The 21,882-nt window shown below is 41.5% G+C and overlaps 1 protein-coding gene across 1 annotated transcript in view; it reads left to right on the top strand.

The window, feature by feature from the left end:
* Positions 1-21,882, top strand: part of ABCA13 (ATP binding cassette subfamily A member 13) — a 578,079-nt gene that overhangs the window by 438,818 nt on the left and 117,379 nt on the right. Inside the window, exons 49-53 of the mRNA XM_053553839.1 lie at positions 1,865-1,919; positions 3,391-3,568; positions 6,500-6,615; positions 12,865-13,021; positions 18,260-18,513. Coding sequence (XP_053409814.1) covers positions 1,865-1,919; positions 3,391-3,568; positions 6,500-6,615; positions 12,865-13,021; positions 18,260-18,513 — 760 coding nt within the window. The remainder of the gene's footprint in view (positions 1-1,864; positions 1,920-3,390; positions 3,569-6,499; positions 6,616-12,864; positions 13,022-18,259; positions 18,514-21,882) is intronic.

The following is a 21,882-nucleotide window of genomic DNA, read 5'->3' as shown; positions in this document are numbered from 1 at the left end:
GTGCTCACTGACTGGAAGGCACATGGAGCCTCAGTTTCCCATTTTAGTTGGAGTTTGATTAATAGGCATAACTGTGTAAATCATTGACACACGACCAAACTCAATCTACCTCCAACTCTTTCTCCTCTCCAGAGATTGGGCTGATCCAAAGTTCCAACCCGCTAAGCATAAGTTTTATTATAGTCTTTGACACTACCTGCTTGGACTAACTTTTCCCTCCAGAACATTATACGTGTAGGCCAAGTTTGTTTCCTTTACAGACTTTGTTTCCATTACATTAAAATTCTCTATCTATCTGAAGACATTTTCATACTCCCTCTCACCCCAGGTGGTGTGTTGTGTGTGTGTGTGTGTGTGTGTGTGTATTTTCAGATTAAACAACTCTAATATTCTCCTGTGTTCCTCAAGTTATGTAATATCTGGAGTGTTCTCATTCACAATGTTGCAGACATACTCCCACCATCGGCAGCGCACGGTGGGCACTGCCACACCTTGGCAGGATCTTGTACTTACCTGATCTCGATTAGCCTTTGCACAACCACTGTTAGGGTTTGTTGTTATTGGGCTGCTCCTCCAGTGAAACACTGGCTGCAGGTCAACACCTTGGCTAGGAAGGAGGGCATCTAGCAGCCACTAGGAGGAGTGGGGCTGGAAGTTGAGCTCAGGAAAAGAAAGACAGGAGAAAGGCTGGTCGGTGCTATTGGTTCAGACAAGCAAGGGGTGAAGACCACACGATTCAGTAAGTGATGACTGTGTGTGTAAGTCCGTAGCTAAGAAATGACACAGCGGGTATCAGGCCTATGGGGTGAGAGTCTAGACCAGAACATGAAGACAGTATTGACTCATGATTGAAGAAATTGTTCTGGAAAACTATATAGGGGACTTTCTGAACAAATCCCTCCCGCTGTTCTATCTGCTCTGAGCCCGAGCTCGCCCAAGGCTTGGCCGAGCCTGGCCTGGTTAAAGCAGAGAACAAGAGACAAGGCACAGAAGTCCAAATGCCTGGTGGCAAAATTGTGGGTATTTTGGAATACTGTCATCTTTTCCAACGCTGTGCCTTGTCATTTATTTATGCCGACTTACGCCCCATGGCGTTTTAGTAAGTCTTTAATGCGCTCTCATAAGGGAATGCAACATACCAATGAAAGGATAAATTAAAAGGGAGCCCACAAAAGAAGAAGAAAAATTCTTGAAGTGGCAACATGAAGAGCAGCGAGGGGTTGTGCCTTCTGTGACTGCTCCACCTACAAGCCCCACGTTGGGCTAAAAACTTCTCAAATAAGCAAATGCAAAAAGGACTACTCATTACTCTCACAATGCATAATGCCTTTAAGAAAAACACAGACCAGTTTCGTTCCTGGAGTGCTTCTTGAAGAAATATTGACAGGGATTTTCTGGGGGAAAGGACACTGCACTGTGTGATATTGTGACCAACCTCCATAATGAAATCCTCTCGAGGGACCCTTTGGTGGCAGTGTCTCCATCTTGGCTGCTGGCATTACATGAATGGACAAGCAAGACAACAAACAAAACAAGTCAAAAAGCAAAATTGTTCAATAAAATGGTCCAGCTTTCTATCTGTCTAAACCTAGCTTGACCTACAAGTGAATTCTTGAATGTTGATGTAAGTTTTTTCTAAATAATCTCCTTTACAAATTGTCACTTTAGCTTAAATCTGTTTCCTTACTGCAGACATATGGATAATATCTTACTTAGGCCACAGGGATACTTTTAAGAACTAGGCCTGGGCAGACCAAACAAGGAGAGTCTTGTGGGCACAGGTAGTCTGTGTGTTTTGGGGATGGGCTGTGATTCACCAGGCAGCAGCAGGCTGGAGGCTCACTTTTCACCTTGTCTTTCACAGGAATAACGCTCTACAGCCACCCATATGGAGGGGCCTTGCTGAATGAGGACAAGATGTGAGTTGACAAGAGTGCTGGGGTGTGACCCCAACAGTGGAAGAGGATCTTTGGGTTATTGTAGGATGATTTTGATTTCTGTCCAACATTTTCCCCAAGAGATATTGGTCTCCATAGCTATTGGCACAGAGCTTGGGAATATTTTTACAAAATGTGAGAAACATTATTTTTCAAAGAAGAAGTTCCTTGACTGAGCTTACCATAGAGAGGCGTATCTTGTAATAAATTGTCCTAAGGGAAGGATTTTCCGGAATCCTATGGGACTGAACATCTTCCTGACCACTTTTGGGGGTTAAAAATCATAAACACAGAAAAATTAAAAAAACAATTATAAGCACAGGATACATATAGGCAACCCTAGTGATGCCTCCTTGAACATTCCACCTGCAACGTTTCCCGCATGGTCCAAAGGGAGTCACGGTGGCCATAAAGTCATTGCTCTCTGCATCCAGAGTTACGTGCCCCTTCTCACGGTCTTGCTAAAAGGTAGCATGCTGCTCCCCTCTTCTGTTTATTCTACATATCTCCCTTTTCTGTTAGTGACTGGCAAACTTTTAATTAAAAGTTGATCATACATTTAAGTCTCATTTAAGTGCTTTTTATGATCTGCCAATCTGAGCTGGAGGAAGGAAATCTGCTTTGTGGCATTCTCTCCTCCTCGAGTCATTAACCCAGCAGGAAACGAGGGTTACGGTCATAGTCCTCACAGTCATATACTGATTTGGGGGGGTTCTGGCTTGAGTAGTCTCTGGTACCTGCCCAGAATTCCAGGGTTGGGCATGTTGGTGTCTGTGGTAGAACAGAAGGCATGGCACAGGGGAGGGTTTGCGGTGAGAAAGAAGGTCCCTCATGTCCACTTCCTGAAAGGCCCTGTGTGGCCTGTTTCTAAAGAGGGAGCAGAGAGGAGGCTGCACTTGACTTGAGGGAAGGATGGTAGTGGTATGGCTCTGGGTTACAAAAATAACCAAGAAAGTACGTGGGCAAAAATGCCCAATCTATTTTAAAATCTTTTCAGTATTTCAAGTGACTGAAAGCAGAAACAGGTCAAGGAGGTGTGGGTCTGTGGGGAAGCCGCTCCCTGGCTTGATTCCTGGAGGGCAGAGCACTCTCATCTTGGGCAAAGGTTGCAGCTAACCATGGGTACCATTCTGGGGATGCTCTTTCACCTTTACTGGGGAGCAGCTCCGGGGTCACCGGGAGCAGATTTTGACACCAGCAGACTTCTACATGCCCTCCAGATTGTGCTGTGTGGTTATGTCTCCTATAAACTGAGAACAATAACCCTGTCTCAAAAGGTGTCTGAGGACATTTAATGAGGCAGTCAGCACCCTTAGTCAGCGTGCCTGGCCACTCGGGTTTTTATTGATAATTAGTGGTTTGTACTGCTGTTATCATCACTGGTTTTTAATTATGGAAAGAAGACCCATCTTGTCCATCTGATAGCTGACAGGCTGTTCTGTTCTGCCCACAGCCTGGAGAGCATTCGCCAATGTGGCGTCGCCCTCTGCATTGTGCTGGGATTCTCTATCCTGTCTGCAGCGATTGGTAGCTCTGTGGTGAAGGACAGGGTGACCGGAGCCAAGAGACTGCAGCACATAAGTGGACTTGGCCACAGGACGTACTGGTTCACTCACTTCATCTATGACATGGTAGGATTTGGGAATGAGGGTCTGTGTGCCCCCGTGCTAGTGACCTATTGAGTGAGGGTGTGAAGGGGGCGGAGAGCCCAGGCTGTCTTGTACTATCTACAAAAGAAGGGATCGTCTTACTGGTAGGAGCATTTCAGGTTAAGTCTAAGACTGATAGGCCTCAGGCTGGACATCTGGGAAGACAGGAAACCATGCAGAAAGGCAAAGTTTCTTAATGAGGAGATGGGAAAGTGATTGCCTTTAATATGTCTTTTTCAAGGAAGTAGAAGATGAGGTGGTACAAATCATTAGAAATGAACTGTCATCCGCATCCCTAGCCCTCATCTGATTCTCTGAGCCCATTCTTTAACATGCATGGTGTTACTAGCATTTCTTGTGGGCACTCAGTTCCCCAGTCGAAACCTTTGATATTATTGTCTCCCATCCCTAGGAGGACACTGTCCAGTTATGCCCTATTGTTCAAGACATTTATCTTGGGTCAAAAAATGCATCTTATATAATAGCTTTGTCTTTAGTGGTCAACATCTACTTTCATTTTTCTGTAGGAAAGTTATCCTTTTTAGGAAAGTGATATATTTGCCATCATAAATATGATTCATCCTATTATATAGAAAAATCTTGCTTAAGTCAGCGGAAGTCCAGAAGAGCCCAACATTTACTGCTCAGCTAGCTGCCTTACATTTTGCACAAAATCTGGCATTTTGGCATGTTATTCTCTTGGAATGTTTATTCTTTTGATCTGGCTTCGAATTTAGCTAATTTCCTTCTTCTGGATCATGTAGTCTGGATTTTGAAAGTTCATTCCACTTGCATGAATCACATCTGAGTTACCTCCACATTTCAGGAGTTCATTTAGTTTAATCAGGTTTTCTCCAACTTCCCAGGGATCATAATCATCTGAGACATTTAATAATAATAAGGATTCCACTGAGCCTGGATTTCAAGATTCTTTTTAGTAAGTCTGGATGGGACATGGAGGTCTGTGTTTTTTGTAGGCATCCAAGGTGATTTATGAATCTCAGCCAAGATTTAAAAATGCTGGTCCTCAAAACTCTTCATCTTTACTCAGGGACACTTGAAGGCTGGAAGGAGGAAGTGACTTAAGATCTTAGGTCTAGTTGGTGCAGAAGAGGCATTTCAATGCCCTCCTCTGCCTCCTGCTTCAGTTTGCTCCTGGTGACACACACGGCCACTGATCACTGATCACTCAGTGCACTCTCTTAAGTCTGCTATTTAACTATGTCTAGTAACCACAAATTTCTCAGAGAGAAGGGAGTAAGGATGCATTAAGAAGAAATAAAAACATACTAGGAGCCATATTTCCAAGACACCCTGGAGCATCCAGAATTTCCAAAACGACAGGGTTTTCCCTCTCTCCTATATCCTTAGTGTATCTCTGAATCTCTCCCACTAAATGTGGTTCCTCTTCCTTGGGGTTTAAGAGCAGGGAGGGTTATTACTTGGTTGAGTGGTTTTTCACCTTCCACCAGGCATTCCCTACTTACATCTATTCAATCATTCATTTAGCAAACATTTTTTGAGGGTCTGCTCTGGATCAAGATATGTCCAAGTAATAGACTGAATGTTTGTATTCTCCCTCCTACAAAATTCATATGTTGAAACATAACCTCCAATGTGAAGGAAGTTGAAGGTGGGGCTTTGGGATATAATTAGATTATGAGACTGGAGCCCTAATGAGTGGAATTATTTTTATAAAAGAACCCCATAGAGCTCTATGTAAGGACACAGTGGGAAGGCACAGTTGCTGAACCAAGATGTAAGATCTCAGCAGACACTGAATCTGCCATTGCCTTGACCTTGGATTTTCCAGCCTCCAGAACTGTGAGCAATAAATTTCTCTTGTTTATAAGCCATCTAGTCTATTTATTCTATAATAGCCACCCAAATGAACAGAGGTATCGGGCATAAAGGTAAGAATAAGGCAGAAAATATCATTCCCTTCATAAAGTTTGTATTCTTATGGGAGAAAGCAGAAAACATTTGAGTAAACCAATACATAAATACAAAAGAGACAGTAGGCTCATGACTAGCTCTACTGAGAGAATGGAAAACTATGATGGATGGAATGTGATTTTAAAAGGGGTAGCCAAAGAAGAAAGTGAAGGTTAAGCTGAGATCTGAGAGGTAAGAAGGAACCAACCACATGATGACACTGAGAAAGAACTCTGCATCCAGAGGTTCCAAGAGAAGAGGGAGAGTGTGTAAGAGTCCTCCAGGAAGGTCATGGTGGTTGTTGGCCCAGGGGCTCACCCCAAGGTAAGGCTGGGTTGAAAGTCAAGGCAAAAGGTCTGTCCTTGGTTGTACGTGTTGCAGGGAGGCCATGTTTCATGGAAGGTATTCGGATTCCTTGACTCTTCCCCAAGGAGTTGGGTATGAGTTAGTGTATCAGTCAGCTCACGCTACTGTAACTAAATAACCAATGACTGGTCAGCTTAACCACAGAAGTTTGTTCTATCATGGTCCTGGAGGCAGGGAGTCTGAGATGAAAGTATAGGCCAGGTTGTTTTCTTCTGAGATGCCCCTCCTTTCTTGTAGACCACTGTCTTCTCTTTGGGTCCTCACATGGCCATCCCTCATCAGCGTCTGCGTCCTCATCCCTCATCTCTTTGATAAGGATGCCAGTCTTGTTGGGTGATGGTCTACCCCATGGACCTCATTATACCGTAACCGCTTTTTAAAGGCCCCTTCTCAAATATAGCCACATTCTGACATACTGGGTGTTTGGAATGGGGAGACACAGCTCAGACCACAACAGCGAGGATCAGGACTAATTCCACAGCTACACAACTCCTAATATGCAAAGTAGAATATGTAGTTAAGAAGTAGAAAGGAAACTTCAGGGTAAGTAGATGATAATAAATATGACCATCTGATGCAACAGCTTTCCCTTATTCCTTTTTATTTTCTCAGCTCTTTTACTTGGTTTCTGTCTGCCTGTGTGTTGCTGTTATTGCCGCCTTCCAGTTAACAGCTTTCACTTTCCGTGAGAACTTGGCAGCCACAGCCCTCCTGCTGGTCCTTTTCGGGTATGTGATGAGAAATACTGCTGCAGAATTATGGTTTCTTTTCTTTTTTTTTTATTTTTTATTTTTTTTATTAAACCATAGCTGTGTACATTAGTATGATCATGGGGCACCATACACTTGGTTCATAGATCGTTTGACACATTTTCATCACATTAGTTAACATAGCTTTTGTAGCATTTTCTTAGTTATTTTGCTAAGACCTTTACATTCCACATTTACTAGGATTCACATATACCCTTGTAAGATGCACTGCAGGTGTAATCCCATTAATGCCCCTCCCTTCACCTACCTCTCCTCTCCCTCCCCTCCCTTTCCCCCTTCTCCCTATTCTTAGGTTGTAACTGGGTTATAGCTTTCATGTGAAGGTCCTACATTAGTTTCATAATAAGGGTGAGTACATTGGGTACTTTTTCTTCCATTCTTGAGACACTTTACTAAGAAGAATATGTTCCAGCTCCATCCATGTAAACATGAAAGAGGTAAAGTCTCCATCTTTCTTTAAGGCTGCATAATATTCCATGGTGTACATATACCACAATTTATTGATCCATTCTTGGATCAATGGGCACTTGGGCTTTTTCCATGACTTAGCAATTATGAATAGGGCTGCAATATTTGTATCAGAATATGGTTTGTTTTCTGAGAGAGAAAACCCTCAGGATGGCTTTGAACCTGCTGCCGGCTTCATGATTTCCTCTCCTTTTTTTTTTTTTTTTTTTTGTAGAGACAAAGTCACTTTATGGCCCTCGGTAGAGTGCTGTGGCCTCACACAGCTCACAGCAACCTCCAACTCCTGGGCTTAAGCGATTCTCTTGTCTCAGACTGCCAAGTGGCTGGGACTACAGGCACCTGCCACAACGCCCGGCTATTTTTTGGTTGCGGTTTGGCCGGGGCCGGGTTTGAACCCAGCACCCTCGGTATATGGGGCCGGCGCCTTACCAACTGAGCCACAGGCACTGCCCCTCTTTTTTCTTTTTTTATTAAATCATAGCTGTGTACATTAATGCAATCATGGGGCACCATACACTGGTTTTATAGACCGTTTGACACATTTTCATCACACTGGTTGACATAGCCTTCCTGGCATTTTCTTAGTTATTGTGTTATTGAAGTAATTATGTTGCTTCTACAAGGGACGCTCAGCAAACAAGCTTGAGCGGGGAGGTGAATGCCCCGTGGAGGAAGGAAGGGCCGACTTGGTGGTGATGAAGATGGCGTGGCTCTGTCTCAGACAGGCCCTCCAGCTGTCTGGTCTGACAAACTTATGCTGTTGGAAATGGATTCTCTGTTATTCACACTTTAACATTAATCAGGGGTTCGAATATTTAATCCAGTTAGCTCAGAGGCTACACCTGTGGAGATCCTGTTAGGCAGCTCTGTCTGGCACTGTCCCCTCTCCTATGACATTAGTAGTTTGGAAATGTTTTGTCTAACTTCTATCTCTTTTTTTCTCAGAGGAAAACTTGCAGAAGCTGAAAAGTCATTTTACAAATTTTCATTTACGCACACTAATCAGGATCATTGCTAACGGGCTAAAATTATACCTCTCTGGTATCAGGAGTATATGTGTGTTCTTATATGCTGTGCCTCTGTGTTTATATACAGACTCTATGAGACATACTTGCTAAGTAGGGAAAATAATTGACATACTAATTTACTTTAATCCAAGGCTTTTATTTATTTATGTATTTATGTATGTATTTATTTAAGACCTTGTCTCACTCTTTTGCCCAGGCTAGAGTTCAGTGGCACCATCATAGCTCACTGCAACCTCTAACACTTGGCTCAAGTGATCCTTCCCACTTCAGTCTCCCGAGTAGCTGGAACTATAGACGCATGCCACCATGCTCACGTAATTTTTATTTATTTTTTTAATTTTTTGGCAGAGGCACACTCTCACTCTGTTTCCCAGGATGTTCTTAAACTCCTGGTCTCAAGTGATTCTCTTGCCTTGGCCTCCCGAAGTGCTGGGATTATAGGTATAAGCCACCAAGCCTGGAATTGTTCAAGGCATTTTTTTTTAAACAAAACATCCAGCTTTTATTTAATTGAAAGACTACAAATTAAGTTATTTTTACACAGTTTGTACTCATGTCAGTGACCTGGAATTATTCAAAACATCTAATTAGATGAAAGAGTTTTACTCAAACAAATATACATCATCACTAGATAAATGGGTAGACGGGTAGGCGGATGGTGGGTGGGAGGGTGGATGGACACATGAGGGGACAGAGAGAGGAAGAGAGAGAGAGACAGAAAGATGAGCTTTTGGGGAATATTGGCATTATCACTCCCTAACTCTGTGGCCTTAGAAATATTAATTATTCTCTCTAAGGCTCAGTTTTTTCCCTGTAAAACTCCATTTCTGTTGCTATAAAGATTAAATTAGTTGTTTATATGGATATTGTGGACCATGGCTGGTATAGAGTTCCCATTAGATTGATTTTCGTTGTTATATTGTTACCCTGAGAATGATTTTACTCTTGGAGAATACTCTACCCTAAACTATAAAACATGCTTATACCAGACACATGTTTGTTATACTGAACTGGAAATTTGTGAGTCTGGATATAAAGATCTCTCTATATGTGCACCTAGCTCTAAAAATACAGTCGGGTATAGTTTCTTGATCCAGTTGAATGGATAGTGTTGTCATATCGCCTTATAGTTTTGAGTAACATAGACTTTGCTGTAAAATTGTTTTTGAATTTAAGGAGCGTAGATTTCAAAAATTGACATAAAACTTAAAATGCAATGGTTAGAAGCTCCTAAGAAACATTTTTTCAGAAATTTTTATGAACCTTATTTTGATTGTGAACCCCTTTAAGAATCTGAAGTAAGCTAAGAATCCTCCCCGTATGCATAACTACAACATTTTTGAAAGACTTTCTGGGGAGTCATAGATCTGTTAAAGCACAGTCAGAGGCCTGCAGGGTTATGTGCTTCTGGATGGGAAATTTAGATTACAGGGACTGAGGAGGTGGGAGAAGGCCCTTTTTATGATCAGGGCTAATTACAGTGAAGAAGAGCTCCAGGGAGGGAGAAGAAAGTCATGGGTGGCATCCTGGGGGTCCTGGATGAATGCGCATTTATTTTATTTATTTATTTATTTATTTATTAAATCATAGCTGTGTACATTAATGTGGTCATGGGGCACCATACACTAGTTTCATAGACCGTTTGACACATTTTCATCACTCCGGTTAACATAGCCTTCCTGGCATTTTCTTAGTTATTGTGCTAAGACATTTACATTCCACATTTACTAAGTTTCACATATGCCCTTGTAAGATGCAGGTGGCGGAGGGAGGGGGATGAATGAGTGTTTAAAGGCAGTTCTTCGCTGGTGCGCAGCCCCTGAAACTGGCCATCCTCAGCATGAGTGGAGGGGCAGTGAGAACCCTTGCCTGGGCACCCACAGTCTATTTGTCCTGATGGTCTCCAGGTGAGGTTGGCAGAGTGGGCTCACTCCTCTTGTCTCCTCAAGGACCTGTAGATACAGAGAGCTCAAGAACAACTGTTCTCAGGGAGGCTGGTCCCAAAATAAGCTGAAACCTAAGAACACATTCAGGCATTAAACAGGGCTTCTTACTGGTTTAGAATGTGAAGACCTAAGGGAAAGGATAAATAAATAGATTTTCATGAGAGATGGCAAAACAAACATGTCCAGTAACAATTTTATTTTTTTACTCTCTCTATCAAAGAAAATCTGTTATTTAAACTGTAAATGGAATAGGGGGGCAAAGAATCAGCATCCAAAAGGGAGAAGTAATACCTAAAAATGACTGAAAAAAAAATAGGGTCTACCTTATGTAAAATCTTGGAATGCTAAGAACATATCTGGTGTGTATTTAATGCTACAAGACTGTGGGCATGAGGTCATGGGATCCTGCTCTGGTGCTTTGAGAAATTCACAAAATATGGAGAAGTAGCTAATTTTCAAGAAATGAAATCACCCTTCATAAATTCCAGAATCTTGTGAACAATACATCAATTTCCAGCAAATTCTAAAATCACTCACATTATATTTTGCTATGTTTTAATAACAGAGTGGCGATTATTAAAAGCCACTCTAGATCCCCCCCCAATATTATGCTCTGTAAGCCAATTTAATGTTTTTCTTGAAAACATAAAAAAGGGAGACTGGAGCTGCTAATACATTAATTCAAGTCAACTATTTGAAAGCTAACTAATAAAAATGTAGCAAAAAATCGTGATAGAATCATAGCCAATTAAAAACGCTGCTGGAAGACTGTTCCTTAATGTAGCAATAGGAAGACCCCAATTGCATCCTTTAGGACTATGTCTCTGATTTTTTTTTCTTAAATAATGCTTTGATCTACTTGTCAAATATTTAAATGATATAACCTGGCTTGGAAACCTTATGTAATGAGTAACAAAGTTAAGGATCTGAACAGTCTCAAAGGAAGCAGACACTATGTCGAGTTGGTAATGAGTCCCTTAGGCAGAGACAGTAGGATATGGGGCCACCGCACTCTTAGATGGGATCATTGGATGCAGGGATGCTGATCAAAGCAGGTAATAATCTTGCTGTGCTTTGAGCCCGGACGGCCACATCATATGCTCTGTGAGGTGCTGCTACCCAACTCCCCTATCTCCCAAATTGCAAAATTTAACAGAGAGAGCTGGTTGAATACCATGTTGTGTAAGGAACAAAGAAAGACACGGTCTTTTGTCGTGGAGGGTCAGACAGACGAACGTGGGTATCTTCAGCTGTTTCAAGGGCTGCTACATGGAAAAGAGAAGCTATTTATCAAGAGTTGTTCCAGAATACAGAATTTGAATCAGTAGTTATAAGTTAGATTTATTTTGTTCACTCTCAGAATGAATTTTACAGCAATAAAAGCTTCCCCCAAATTTGGCTCATAAACTTGTACTACTGCTTATATTTCAGTTGCAAAAATACTTTCCATGCCATGACTTCATCTGCTTCTCCGAGCAGCCATAGGACGGAGGGCAGCCCTCGATTTTTGTCCCAGAAGGGCCAGTAAAGGCGAGAGGAGGGATGGGGGTGGACCTGAGCACGCAGAGGGTTTGGAGCTTCTCTGCACTTCTTCATTTCAGACAGAGGTGTTGACAGTGTACAGCACCAAGAAGTCATGACTTGCCTCTGCGGTAATCATTTTGATTTAATTAGTTTGATTATTTTAAGCAGCAACTATTTTAGAACAATTGTTTTCCAGCTCTTGACTTCATGTTCTGAAATCATTTTCTTCACACCCAAATTACAAGGCAAATAGTTACTGAGTGAAGTTTTGAAACACTGCATGATTTTATATATCGTATTATGTGTTTTATATTTTCTGAACCACGAGAATGTATCTCTTAATCCAAGGAAGCATTCCAATAACACAGATATCATATGAAAAGGGAAATGTACTAAAATAGTAGCTATCCTGAGGGCCCGGTGGCTTTTACACTATTCTGAAGTCTCCTAATTTTCAGAACTTGTCAACATATTAAGAAAACCTCATACATTTAGAAGCTATGAACATATCCCAGGTTAAACTAATTATTCCCTGTACGAACCAGTGACACGTTGAGGGTCCAGGGAAAAGAACACCTAGGGGCTCCGTATAAATGAGAGTCTCTTGGGAAGGTTGTGATTTAAAAATCAGTGATTTTCCTGCTGGTATATGTTTGAAATAATCATTCAAAGTGCTGGTTTCCTTTAGTGGGGGTACTAGGGTACTGTGCCAGAAAGGAGCTGACTCCCCTAGAAAATTACTGCTTCTAGGGGGTAGCACCTGTGGCTCAAATGAGTAGGGGACTGGCCCCATATGCTGGAGGTGGTGGGTTCAAACCCAGCCCCGGCCAAAAACCAAAAAAAATAAAAAATAAAATAAAATAAAACCTAAAAAAAAAAAAAAAAAGAAAGAAAATTACTGCTTCTAGCCGTCATGTTTTTGATTCTCAAATTTGTCATTCTTTCTCTAAACAAGTATAAAAGCATCTTTCTCTGTCATTTCTTCTGACTTTATTCTCTTATGAAGGTCCCCACATACATGTAAAACTAATCAAATGGGTGTTGAGCTGCCTGATGTTCGTTTGATTTCTAGATCCAGCTAAAGAGCCCACTAAAAACTAAAGAGAGGTTGAGGGGTTTCTGGTGCCCCTGTGCAAGCATTCTCATGGGGTCCTGAAACATATTCCCCCAGGGATGAGAAGGGACTCATCTATTATAAATGTTTCAGTAAATTAAACATGATTTTTCACCTGACTTTCCAGATACGCAACTCTTCCATGGATGTATCTGATGTCCAGAATCTTCTCCAGCTCAGACGTGGCTTTCATCTCCTACATCTCGTTAAACTTCATCTTTGGCCTCTGTACCATGCTCATGACCACCATGCCCCGGTTACTGGCCATCATCTCCAAAGCTAAGGTCAGCAGTCTTGCAGCACCGCCTCTGCAGAGGGACTAGCAAGAGGCAGCAGCAATGTTGCTCATGCCTATTTTGTTGCTTTTCCAATTGGAACTCAATGAAAATGCATACATATCCACTGACTTTAAGTTCCAGAAAATAAAAATTGATCCTAATGAACAAAAAACATCTTACAGAGCTATGCCCAGGTTGGCAACAATTGACAAAAACATAGGCAGCTTCTGCCTCTTTACTGCTGAGGACAGGTCCACAAAGACATTTTCTGCCACATCCCTAGTGTCTTCATTAGAGACTATTTGTTGATGAATTGCTGTTTTATGGTAGAAGAGAGAATTCAATGAAACACGTCAAAGTGTCACCATAGTCAGGGTCAGACACTGCAAGGTAGGTTGGGCCACACCTGTTGTCCACACTTTCAGCCGTAGTGTGTCTGAAAGATTATCTGGGGGATTCTTCTCTCTGAGATCTCAGGATCAAATTAGGTTTTGCTACTTTCCAAGTGTCAAAGCAAAGGGTGGCCCTGAGCATGGGCTCCCTGGTCAGGAGGCATTTCTCTCTGTGAGGAAAATGCCTCTCCCAAGGAATGCCCATCTCCGATAGGCCATTCCCATTGGCAGTTCATTTTGGGGGTATCATTCCCAGCAAGTCTAGCTCAGACACATCTTGTTTGTCCCCACCATGCTCCTTCCACCCATGTCTTCTCCCTGGTGAGGCTCGCCTGGGTCCTGGCCTACTCTGGAACCCATCCTGCACCCTCAGCATGCCCTGTGCAACCTGGAGCCATGGACTTCCGAGGCTGCCCTTTCCTCTCCCTACATCCCAATCCTTTGTATTTCTCTTTTCTTTTCTCAGTTCTGACCACACTGTTCTCTCTTGACTGTGATGTTTACATGGACTCTGATTCCTCAGCAGTTTCTAGGTGTTTGATTCAGGAGCTGAGAAAATAACCCTGACAAAGTCCTCACATCCCAGTACACAAGGATGTGTGCTGGCCTGTTTCAAATGAGACAGAGAATGCCATCTGCTTATCTGGGACAAGTCCACCTCCTCATGGCTGAACTTTCAGAGACTTAGGCTCTCCAGTGATGCCTGGTATTAGCTTTTATTATTGTGCATCATGTTTGGATAGAAGCAGTGAAGTGTGTAAACATCTATTATGCATTTAATGAAGGTAATAATCGATTTTGGTGCTTTTTACAAATTTAATATTGACACTAATCTGTATTAATAAGTCTAGCCTTTAAGTAGACAACTTGCAGAACAATCAATTGGCTTTAGCTTGAAGAGAAAATTGAAATGAGCAGAGGCAGAGTATACAATAGTCCCCAAATCAGATTGCTGATATGATATGGACTGTCAGGATGTCAGCCATGAACTGCTGTGAAACAGAAAACAGTCTTAAGGTGGACAGTCCTAATAGTGAGAAACTCGTAAGCAAAGGACTCTTCTAGTTTATGGGCTTACCAAAGGGGGTTAGCTCCAAATGGAAAGGCCAGAAGAATTGTTCAGATGTAAAGAGGAAGCTCAGCAGAAACCTTTCTGTCTATGAGACTCCAACAGTGTGGTAGGTGGAAAGGCATTGTCACCTTCAATTCTAAATAGTACCGCTCACTTGAAAAAAAGTCAATAGGCAGTGAATTATTTGCAGAAAAAATGGATCTATATCAATGGGTAACAATAATAAAAAGCATTTTATTACATTTGCTTAGGTTGTTTATTTTCTTTTGCTCCTTATTTTAATATTACTTGCTTAAGAAACTCAACATTATTCAAATATTTATTTCAAATGAGTTCAAATATTCATTTGTAAGTTATGGAATAATGTGTTCTGATAGAACCGATGAAAGAAACCAAGATAGATGGCTGGATTCTCATATCAGTTTAAATAGCTAGTATAGCCAGTATTAACCATCATGTACACAAGCTATAGTGTTAACTTGATCATTTTTATTTTTACTAAATCACAGTTTATACGATGATGCATTTTGGGTTCTAATGCAAGATTTGAGACATCGATCTCTCCTCCTGACAAAGCTCTCCGTTGGGGTAATGGGGATGCAGATGGAGGAGAACTCGTGTTTTCTGGTTTATTTATCTGTGCACTGATCACTTCCTCAATCTCCACATATCCTGAATAGAACACTCAGGAATTGTTATTCTGGGAGTTGGAGCAGCTGCACCCCCTCATCCGTTTGGATTATTCATTTATTCAGAGTCTATGTTCTGCCAACACCTTTGTTCCTACTCGTATAGAGACCATTGTGAGTTCTTTAAAATTGGATATAAATCAGCTCCATTAGTCTGCCATTTCCTTAATTATCAGTTTCTGAGTTAAAAGCTGCAATCCTCTGTTTCTATACTATCACTGCTAATAGAAAGTCTTTTGGTGTGGTATGTTAATTGTTACAGGGACATAGCTTTATGAACAGTGGGATTAATTAGCTCCTTTAGGACTGGTTGAAATTTATAACTAATGGCAGTTAGTCAAGAAGAAACAAGGAGAAAATTAAATGCAGCTTTTGTACTTTTCCTGTGTCTGTATGCATGTGTCAATAAACCATAATGTAACAATAAATGCCCTTAAAAATTGTTATTGAATCTTCTACTTTTCCCAAACCACATTATTTAAGCCTACATTTATCCTAGTCAAGTTAGAAGTTCGCATTTTAAGGGAAAACTGGATGTTATGTAATATGAACTATATAACTGGCAATTCTGTACATTTATTCTTTAGTGTTTACAGTAGGGTGCATCCATTATTGTATGTTAGGTAAACAGTATGATGATTTTGTTCCCTTTTAAAATATTACTGTTTATATGTAAATCGATTACTGAGTTTGAACAGAAGGAGAGAAAGACTATAAAACACAAATCTAGGCCTCCATTATCTCTCCACAGCTTTATTTGGTAGCTGTAGTTAAGTGGCCTTTCTGGGTTAAAAACTTTGAAGTAAGGGCTGGGCATGGGGTAGCTCACACCTGTAATCCTAGCACTCTGGGAGGCCGAGGCAGCTGGATTGCTTGAGCTCATGAGTTCAAGACCAGCCTGAGCAAGAGGGAGACCCTACCCTATATCTAAAAAATAGTTGGGTATTGTGGCAGGCACCTGTAATTGCGGTTACTCGGGAGGCTGAGGCAAGTGATTTGCTTGAGCCCAGGAGTTTAATGTTGCTGTGAGCAATGATGCCATGGCACTCTACCTAGGGTGACAAAGTGAAACTCTGTCTCAAACAAACAAACAAACTAACTAACTAATAACAAAAACTTTTAAGTAGTTATACTGAAAATAAAAGTTCAATAGACCAGCATTTTGGTAAGTTTTATTCAAAGGCTATACACCATGGTCAGGTCAAAAGATCTTATTCTTTGGATTAGAAAAGTCAGGCTGAAGTCCCAGCCCTGTCACTCTGTGGCTTGGGCACCTTTGTCATCCCCTTGAGAGCATGCTTTCCCATTGGTAACCTCGCTTTCTCCTAAGCACCTGTACATTTATTGAATGGATGAAATGTGGTAAAGTGTATTGAAGCTGTCAGTAAACAATATACATCTAATAGATACATGATTAACGTTATAACAATTTTAATCTCACAATAAAATATTTACAAGTGGTTAAAGTTATGGTAGATTTTGACTTTTTAGATATATTCTATTTAAAATTTGTGTTCAAATATGTGGCTTATCTTATATATTTTTTGTTTTCTATGGAATTCTATCCTGTCTGATCTCTTCCTGTTTTCTTTCTTTTTTTTCTTTTTTTTGGAGATAGAGTCTCCCCTTGTTGCCCTTGGTAGACTGCCATGGTGTCATAAGCTCATAGCAACCTCAAACTCTTGGGCTCAAGTGATTCTCTTGCTTCAGCCTCCCAAGCAACTGGGACTACAGGTGCCCACCACAACACCTGGCTATTTTTAGGGACAGAGTCTTGCTCTGGCTCAGGCTGGTCTTGAACCTGTGAGCTCAGACAATCCACCAGCCATGGCCTCTCAGAGTGCTGGGATTACAGGCATGAGCCACCATGCCTGGCCAGGTCTCTTCTCATTTTCTCCCTTACTCATATTTGTAATTCCACTTAGTTCTATATCTAACAATGACAACTATGTATACTTATTTATTGCAAACTAAGAATGAGCTAGGGATTTTTCATGTAATTTAAATGTCACAGTCACGGCTCCTAATATTATCTACTCATTTAAACGCTCATGTTACCTTGTGACTATTAATGCTACCCACGCGCCTTAGTCTTCTAAGTGCTAAATGTATAACAAAATATCATAGACTAGGTGGATTAAACAACAGATGTTTACTTTTCCTAGTCTGGAGGGTGGGAAGTCCAAAGTCAAGGTGATTTTAGAGTCAGTGATCAACCAGAGCCCTGTTACTAGCTGGTAAACAGCTGTTTTCTCACTGTGTCCTCTCATGGTGGGGAGAGAGAGAACTCTGGAGTCTCTTGCTGTTCTTACAGGGGCACTAATTCCATGCTGGGTCCCCACCCTTGTTTCCTCCCGTATACCTAACTCTCCAAGGCCCCACTTCCTAGTGCCATCATACTGGGAGTTAAGGCTTCAATATATGAACCTGGTGGGGACACACATAGTCAGTACGGAACATTTGGCTCTGGATCCCCCAAGACTCATGTTCTTCTTTTGTAAAAAATGAGTTAGTTCCATCCCAATAGTCTAAGAGATCCTACCTCAGCGGTTCTCAACCTGTGGGTCTCGACTCCTTGGTAACAGTGAAAATACATCACAGCATTAGGAAGGTTGAGAACCACTGTCCTAACTGTTTGCAGCATCAGGTTTAAAGTCTAAAGTTAAAAGTTTCATCTAAACAGTATCTAAATCGCGTATGGGTGAAACTCAAAGGGGTTTTTTATTCAGAAGCAAATGTCTTTTCATCTGTGAATCTGTGAAATCAAATATGTTATGTGTTTCCAAAAATATAACGGTGGGATGGGCATAAGACAGGCATTCACATTCCAAAAGAAAGAAATTGGAATAAAAGGGGTAACAGGTCCCAAGCAAGCAAAATCTAGCAAGGAGAACACTATAAATACCATTATATCTAAAATTTTAAGAACAGTCTTCTCGTTTGATAGCTGTCTGAGAGTGTCATTGAATAGTCAGGATGGGAGACATGGAGCGCAGGACTAACCCAGGAGGAAGAGAAGTTATTGACATATGTTATGAAAAGAGAAATAGCTTTTAATTTTGATTTCTTTTTTCTTCATTTCACTCTACAGAATTTACAGAACATCTATGATGTCCTCAAGTGGGTATTTACTATTTTCCCTCAGTTCTGCCTGGGTCAAGGACTGATAGAACTCTGTTATAATCAGATCAAATATGACCTGACACACAGCTTCGGCATTGATTCCTATGTGAGTCCCTTTGAGATGAAGTTCCTGGGCTGGATCTTTGTGGAATTGGCCTTGCAGGGCTCGGTTCTTCTCCTTCTGAGGATTCTGCTCCACTGGGATCTTCTGCAGTGGCTAAGGTGTGTTCTGAGGGCTCCTCTTCAAATGGCACTGGCTCATGAATAAAGAGAGGGAGAGAAAAATCCCTCCTGGAGCTTGTTAGATAAGAAACACATCTGGGGCTGTGCAGTGGCTCTCCTGTAATCCTAGCCCTCTGGGAGTACAAGGAAGAAGGATTGCCTGAGCTCAGGAATTCAAGAGCGATGTGAGCAAGAGCAAGACGCTGTCTCTACTTAAAGTAGAAAAAAACTACCCGGTTTCCCCGAAAATAAGACATCCTCCGAAAATAAGGCCTACTTACAGGAAAGATAAGACGTCCCCTGAAAATAAGACCTAGCGCATCTTTGGGAGCACATCTTAAAATAAGACACTGTCTTATTTTCGGGGAAACAGCGTAGCTGGGCGTTGTGGCAGGTGCCTGTAGTTCCAGCTACTTGGGAGGCTGAGGCAAGAGGATTGCTTGAGTGCAAGAGTTTGAGGTTGCTATGAGCTACAATGCCATGGTGCTCTAGCCTGGGTGGGTGGCAGAGTGAGACTCTGTCCAAAAAAAAAAAGAAAGAAAGAAAGAAAAGAGTCTGATCAGCGTTCTATATGATTCTAATGATATTTTATTATTTTCTTTAGTTTTGATTTGTGTGAGTCACCAACACTAGAAAGGAGATTTCAAAGGATAAGGTACCAACCTGTTAGATAATCTTTTCAGTTATTTAGTTGTATAGTTATTTAGTTTGTATTTTTCACTTCAAAATTGCTCATTTTGAAGGAGATTTCAAAGGATAAGGTACGAACCTGTTAGATAATCTTTTCAGTTATTTAGTTGTATAGTTATTTAGTTTGTATTTTTCACTTTAAAATTGCTCAATTTCCCCTGTACCCTATCGCCCCTAAGATGAATTTGGTTGATACCGTAAAATAGTTTATTTTTGTGACTCAATGCCAGTGACTCCCACAAGCAGAAAGCCATTAAAACTCAGTGCAGATAACCACATGCCCTCCGCCGCATCCTGTTGCTTCTTGCTGCTGTGTTCTCATCTTTGTTAGGTGAGGACCACAGTCAGTGGCACAGGAGGTTCAAGGAGACATGTGGATACACAATGTGGCCTACATACCTGCACATCTGGCTGGTACACCCACACACACGCCCCTACTACTGGAAGTAGGATTTAAGGTGACTTTGCAAGGATGTGTGCAATAGTGTCACATAACACATTTGAGATACACGGGAGAGAAAGGTGCTTTCACAGGAGGGGTCCACCGTGGTCTGCTCCTCTGCCATGACCTAAGTGGCCTAGTCTATAATCCAATGACTCTTCCCAAGTGTTGTCGATTTCCCTCTGACTTCTACTTAAGGCAAGACTCTTTATGGAGAAAATACTAATGAATACCATGCCATTGGAGAACCTATTAAATATAATAAAGACATATTATTAATATTTCCTGGTGAGTCCCATGATAGATTATTTTCCTTTCAGTCATTTCATAATGCATTTCCTTACTTAAACCCTTTTAAGCTGCCAAAGTAGAGAATTTGGAATATAAATCCAAATACTCTTTCGGATTGACCACGGTTGTTACTTTGGAATCTGCAGATTTCCAATTGCTAGCCAGATGTGGCGTAGAATTCTGAGTGCCTTTCAAACATAATCGGTCCTCTGATGTCCCCTACTAATTTAATCTATTTTAAAACCTGTAATGTAGGACCCTTTCTGGCAGATTTTGGGATGTTCCATTCTCCTATAGCATCAAAAGACATTTCTTTAAAGAAGAGCCTTTCTGTGTTACCTCTACTTTGTAGAATGGAACTATAAGTTGAACCATATTTTAAAATAATACCTTTGTTATACACAGTAAAGAGTCAATTTTTGTTGTTGTTGTTTTTTCTATGTGAAGGTTACAGAGCACATAAATTGAAGCTTCTTTAGACACCAATTGCCTATTATTCTATAGACCACTGTTACAATGACTGTATGACCATCAATTTACTTTTTATATTCAGCTTTGACCAGGTCACTAATTATTGCTTAAAAGGCCCAGTCCAAGGTTCTTAGTAAGGCCCCCGCTAATCTGGTGCCTCCTGCTCAGGGGAGCTGTCTGTGGTCTTTCTCCCACTCCCACAGAGATATTTGCCTCTGATCACCTCTGTTCCACTGAATTCTCAACATCCGTCACCTCCTTCTGTCCCTACTGTGCCTTGTGGGCTGGTCTGATACCTTCTCAATGTTTCCATTACATTCTCTGTCTTTATTGACACATTATATTGTGTTACAATATTTATTTATATGCTAATCATCTCTGCTTGACTGTAAGTTCCTTCATGCAGGAAAATTATACTTTTCATAGTTGAACCTTGGAAAAGAATAGAAAACTCTGCCCTCCATGTCTGGTGGTGGATAGATCCTGCCTCCCTTACCTGGGCAGGGCCCTGTCATTGGCACCTGCTGAGTGTTAGTGAGCCTGCTTCATTTCTGTCCTTCCCTGCCTGTGCTGACTCCTGCCCTACAGTTCTGCGCTCTTCCACTCTTGGCTTTCTCCTAAGAATACAGGTCTCCATTAGGACCTGAGGCCTTATTCTGTCTCCTATCGAGAGATGAACTTTGCTTTCTGGACCCTGGGTGCTGGCCATGTTGGAACAGCCAACATGGAGAGCAGAACTCTCCAGACAGTTACATAGCTAATGGCTGCTCCATGTAGGGCCCATCTGGACTCTTCCACTTTATGCTAAACAGTGGTCCATAGAATAATAGGCAGACATGATTTTTTGTGATTCTCAGTTGGAAAATGTCTCTGTGGCACATTTCTGGACACAGTTCCATGAAAATATTAGGACATGGGATTGTCCTGAGGGGATGGACCAGCTGTAACCTCTGTCTGTTGTCCTTCCTACACTAGAATGACTTGAGATTGAGGTGAGGAATGCCTGGGCCTCTCCCCAGAGCACTGTTATAAGAAGCTCTGGGCAGGAGACGCAGGAGATATTTTTAAAGATTTCCAGGCAATTCTCATGGGGAGAAGATGGGAACATCGGACCTGGGTCCCTGTGTCTCTGTGGATGTGGGAGACAGGTGAGAATACAGGTCGCCTGCTTCTTGCTGAAGCAAGAAAAGACCTCAGAAATACCAGGATGGAGAAGAGTTGAGAACCACACCCTCATTTGGGAAGGTGAAATAACATTCATGCAGAACAATGGGAAATTAAATGAATTTTAACAAAATGAACACATTCATGGAACCCCTCTCAATACACTAAATGCTATCAACACCTCAGATGGCCCCTGGGGACTCTCTTCCAGGCAGTAACTACCCTGTAAGGAAACTGCAGGTCTTTTTATCTCCACTGATTCATTTATTATGCTTGTAAATGTTATATAAATGATGTCATATAATATAGTT

Source organism: Nycticebus coucang, chromosome 11 (genome assembly GCF_027406575.1).
Source record: "Nycticebus coucang isolate mNycCou1 chromosome 11, mNycCou1.pri, whole genome shotgun sequence".
Lineage (NCBI taxonomy): Eukaryota > Metazoa > Chordata > Mammalia > Primates > Lorisidae > Nycticebus > Nycticebus coucang.
This window is presented reverse-complemented; position numbering and strand designations above follow the sequence as displayed.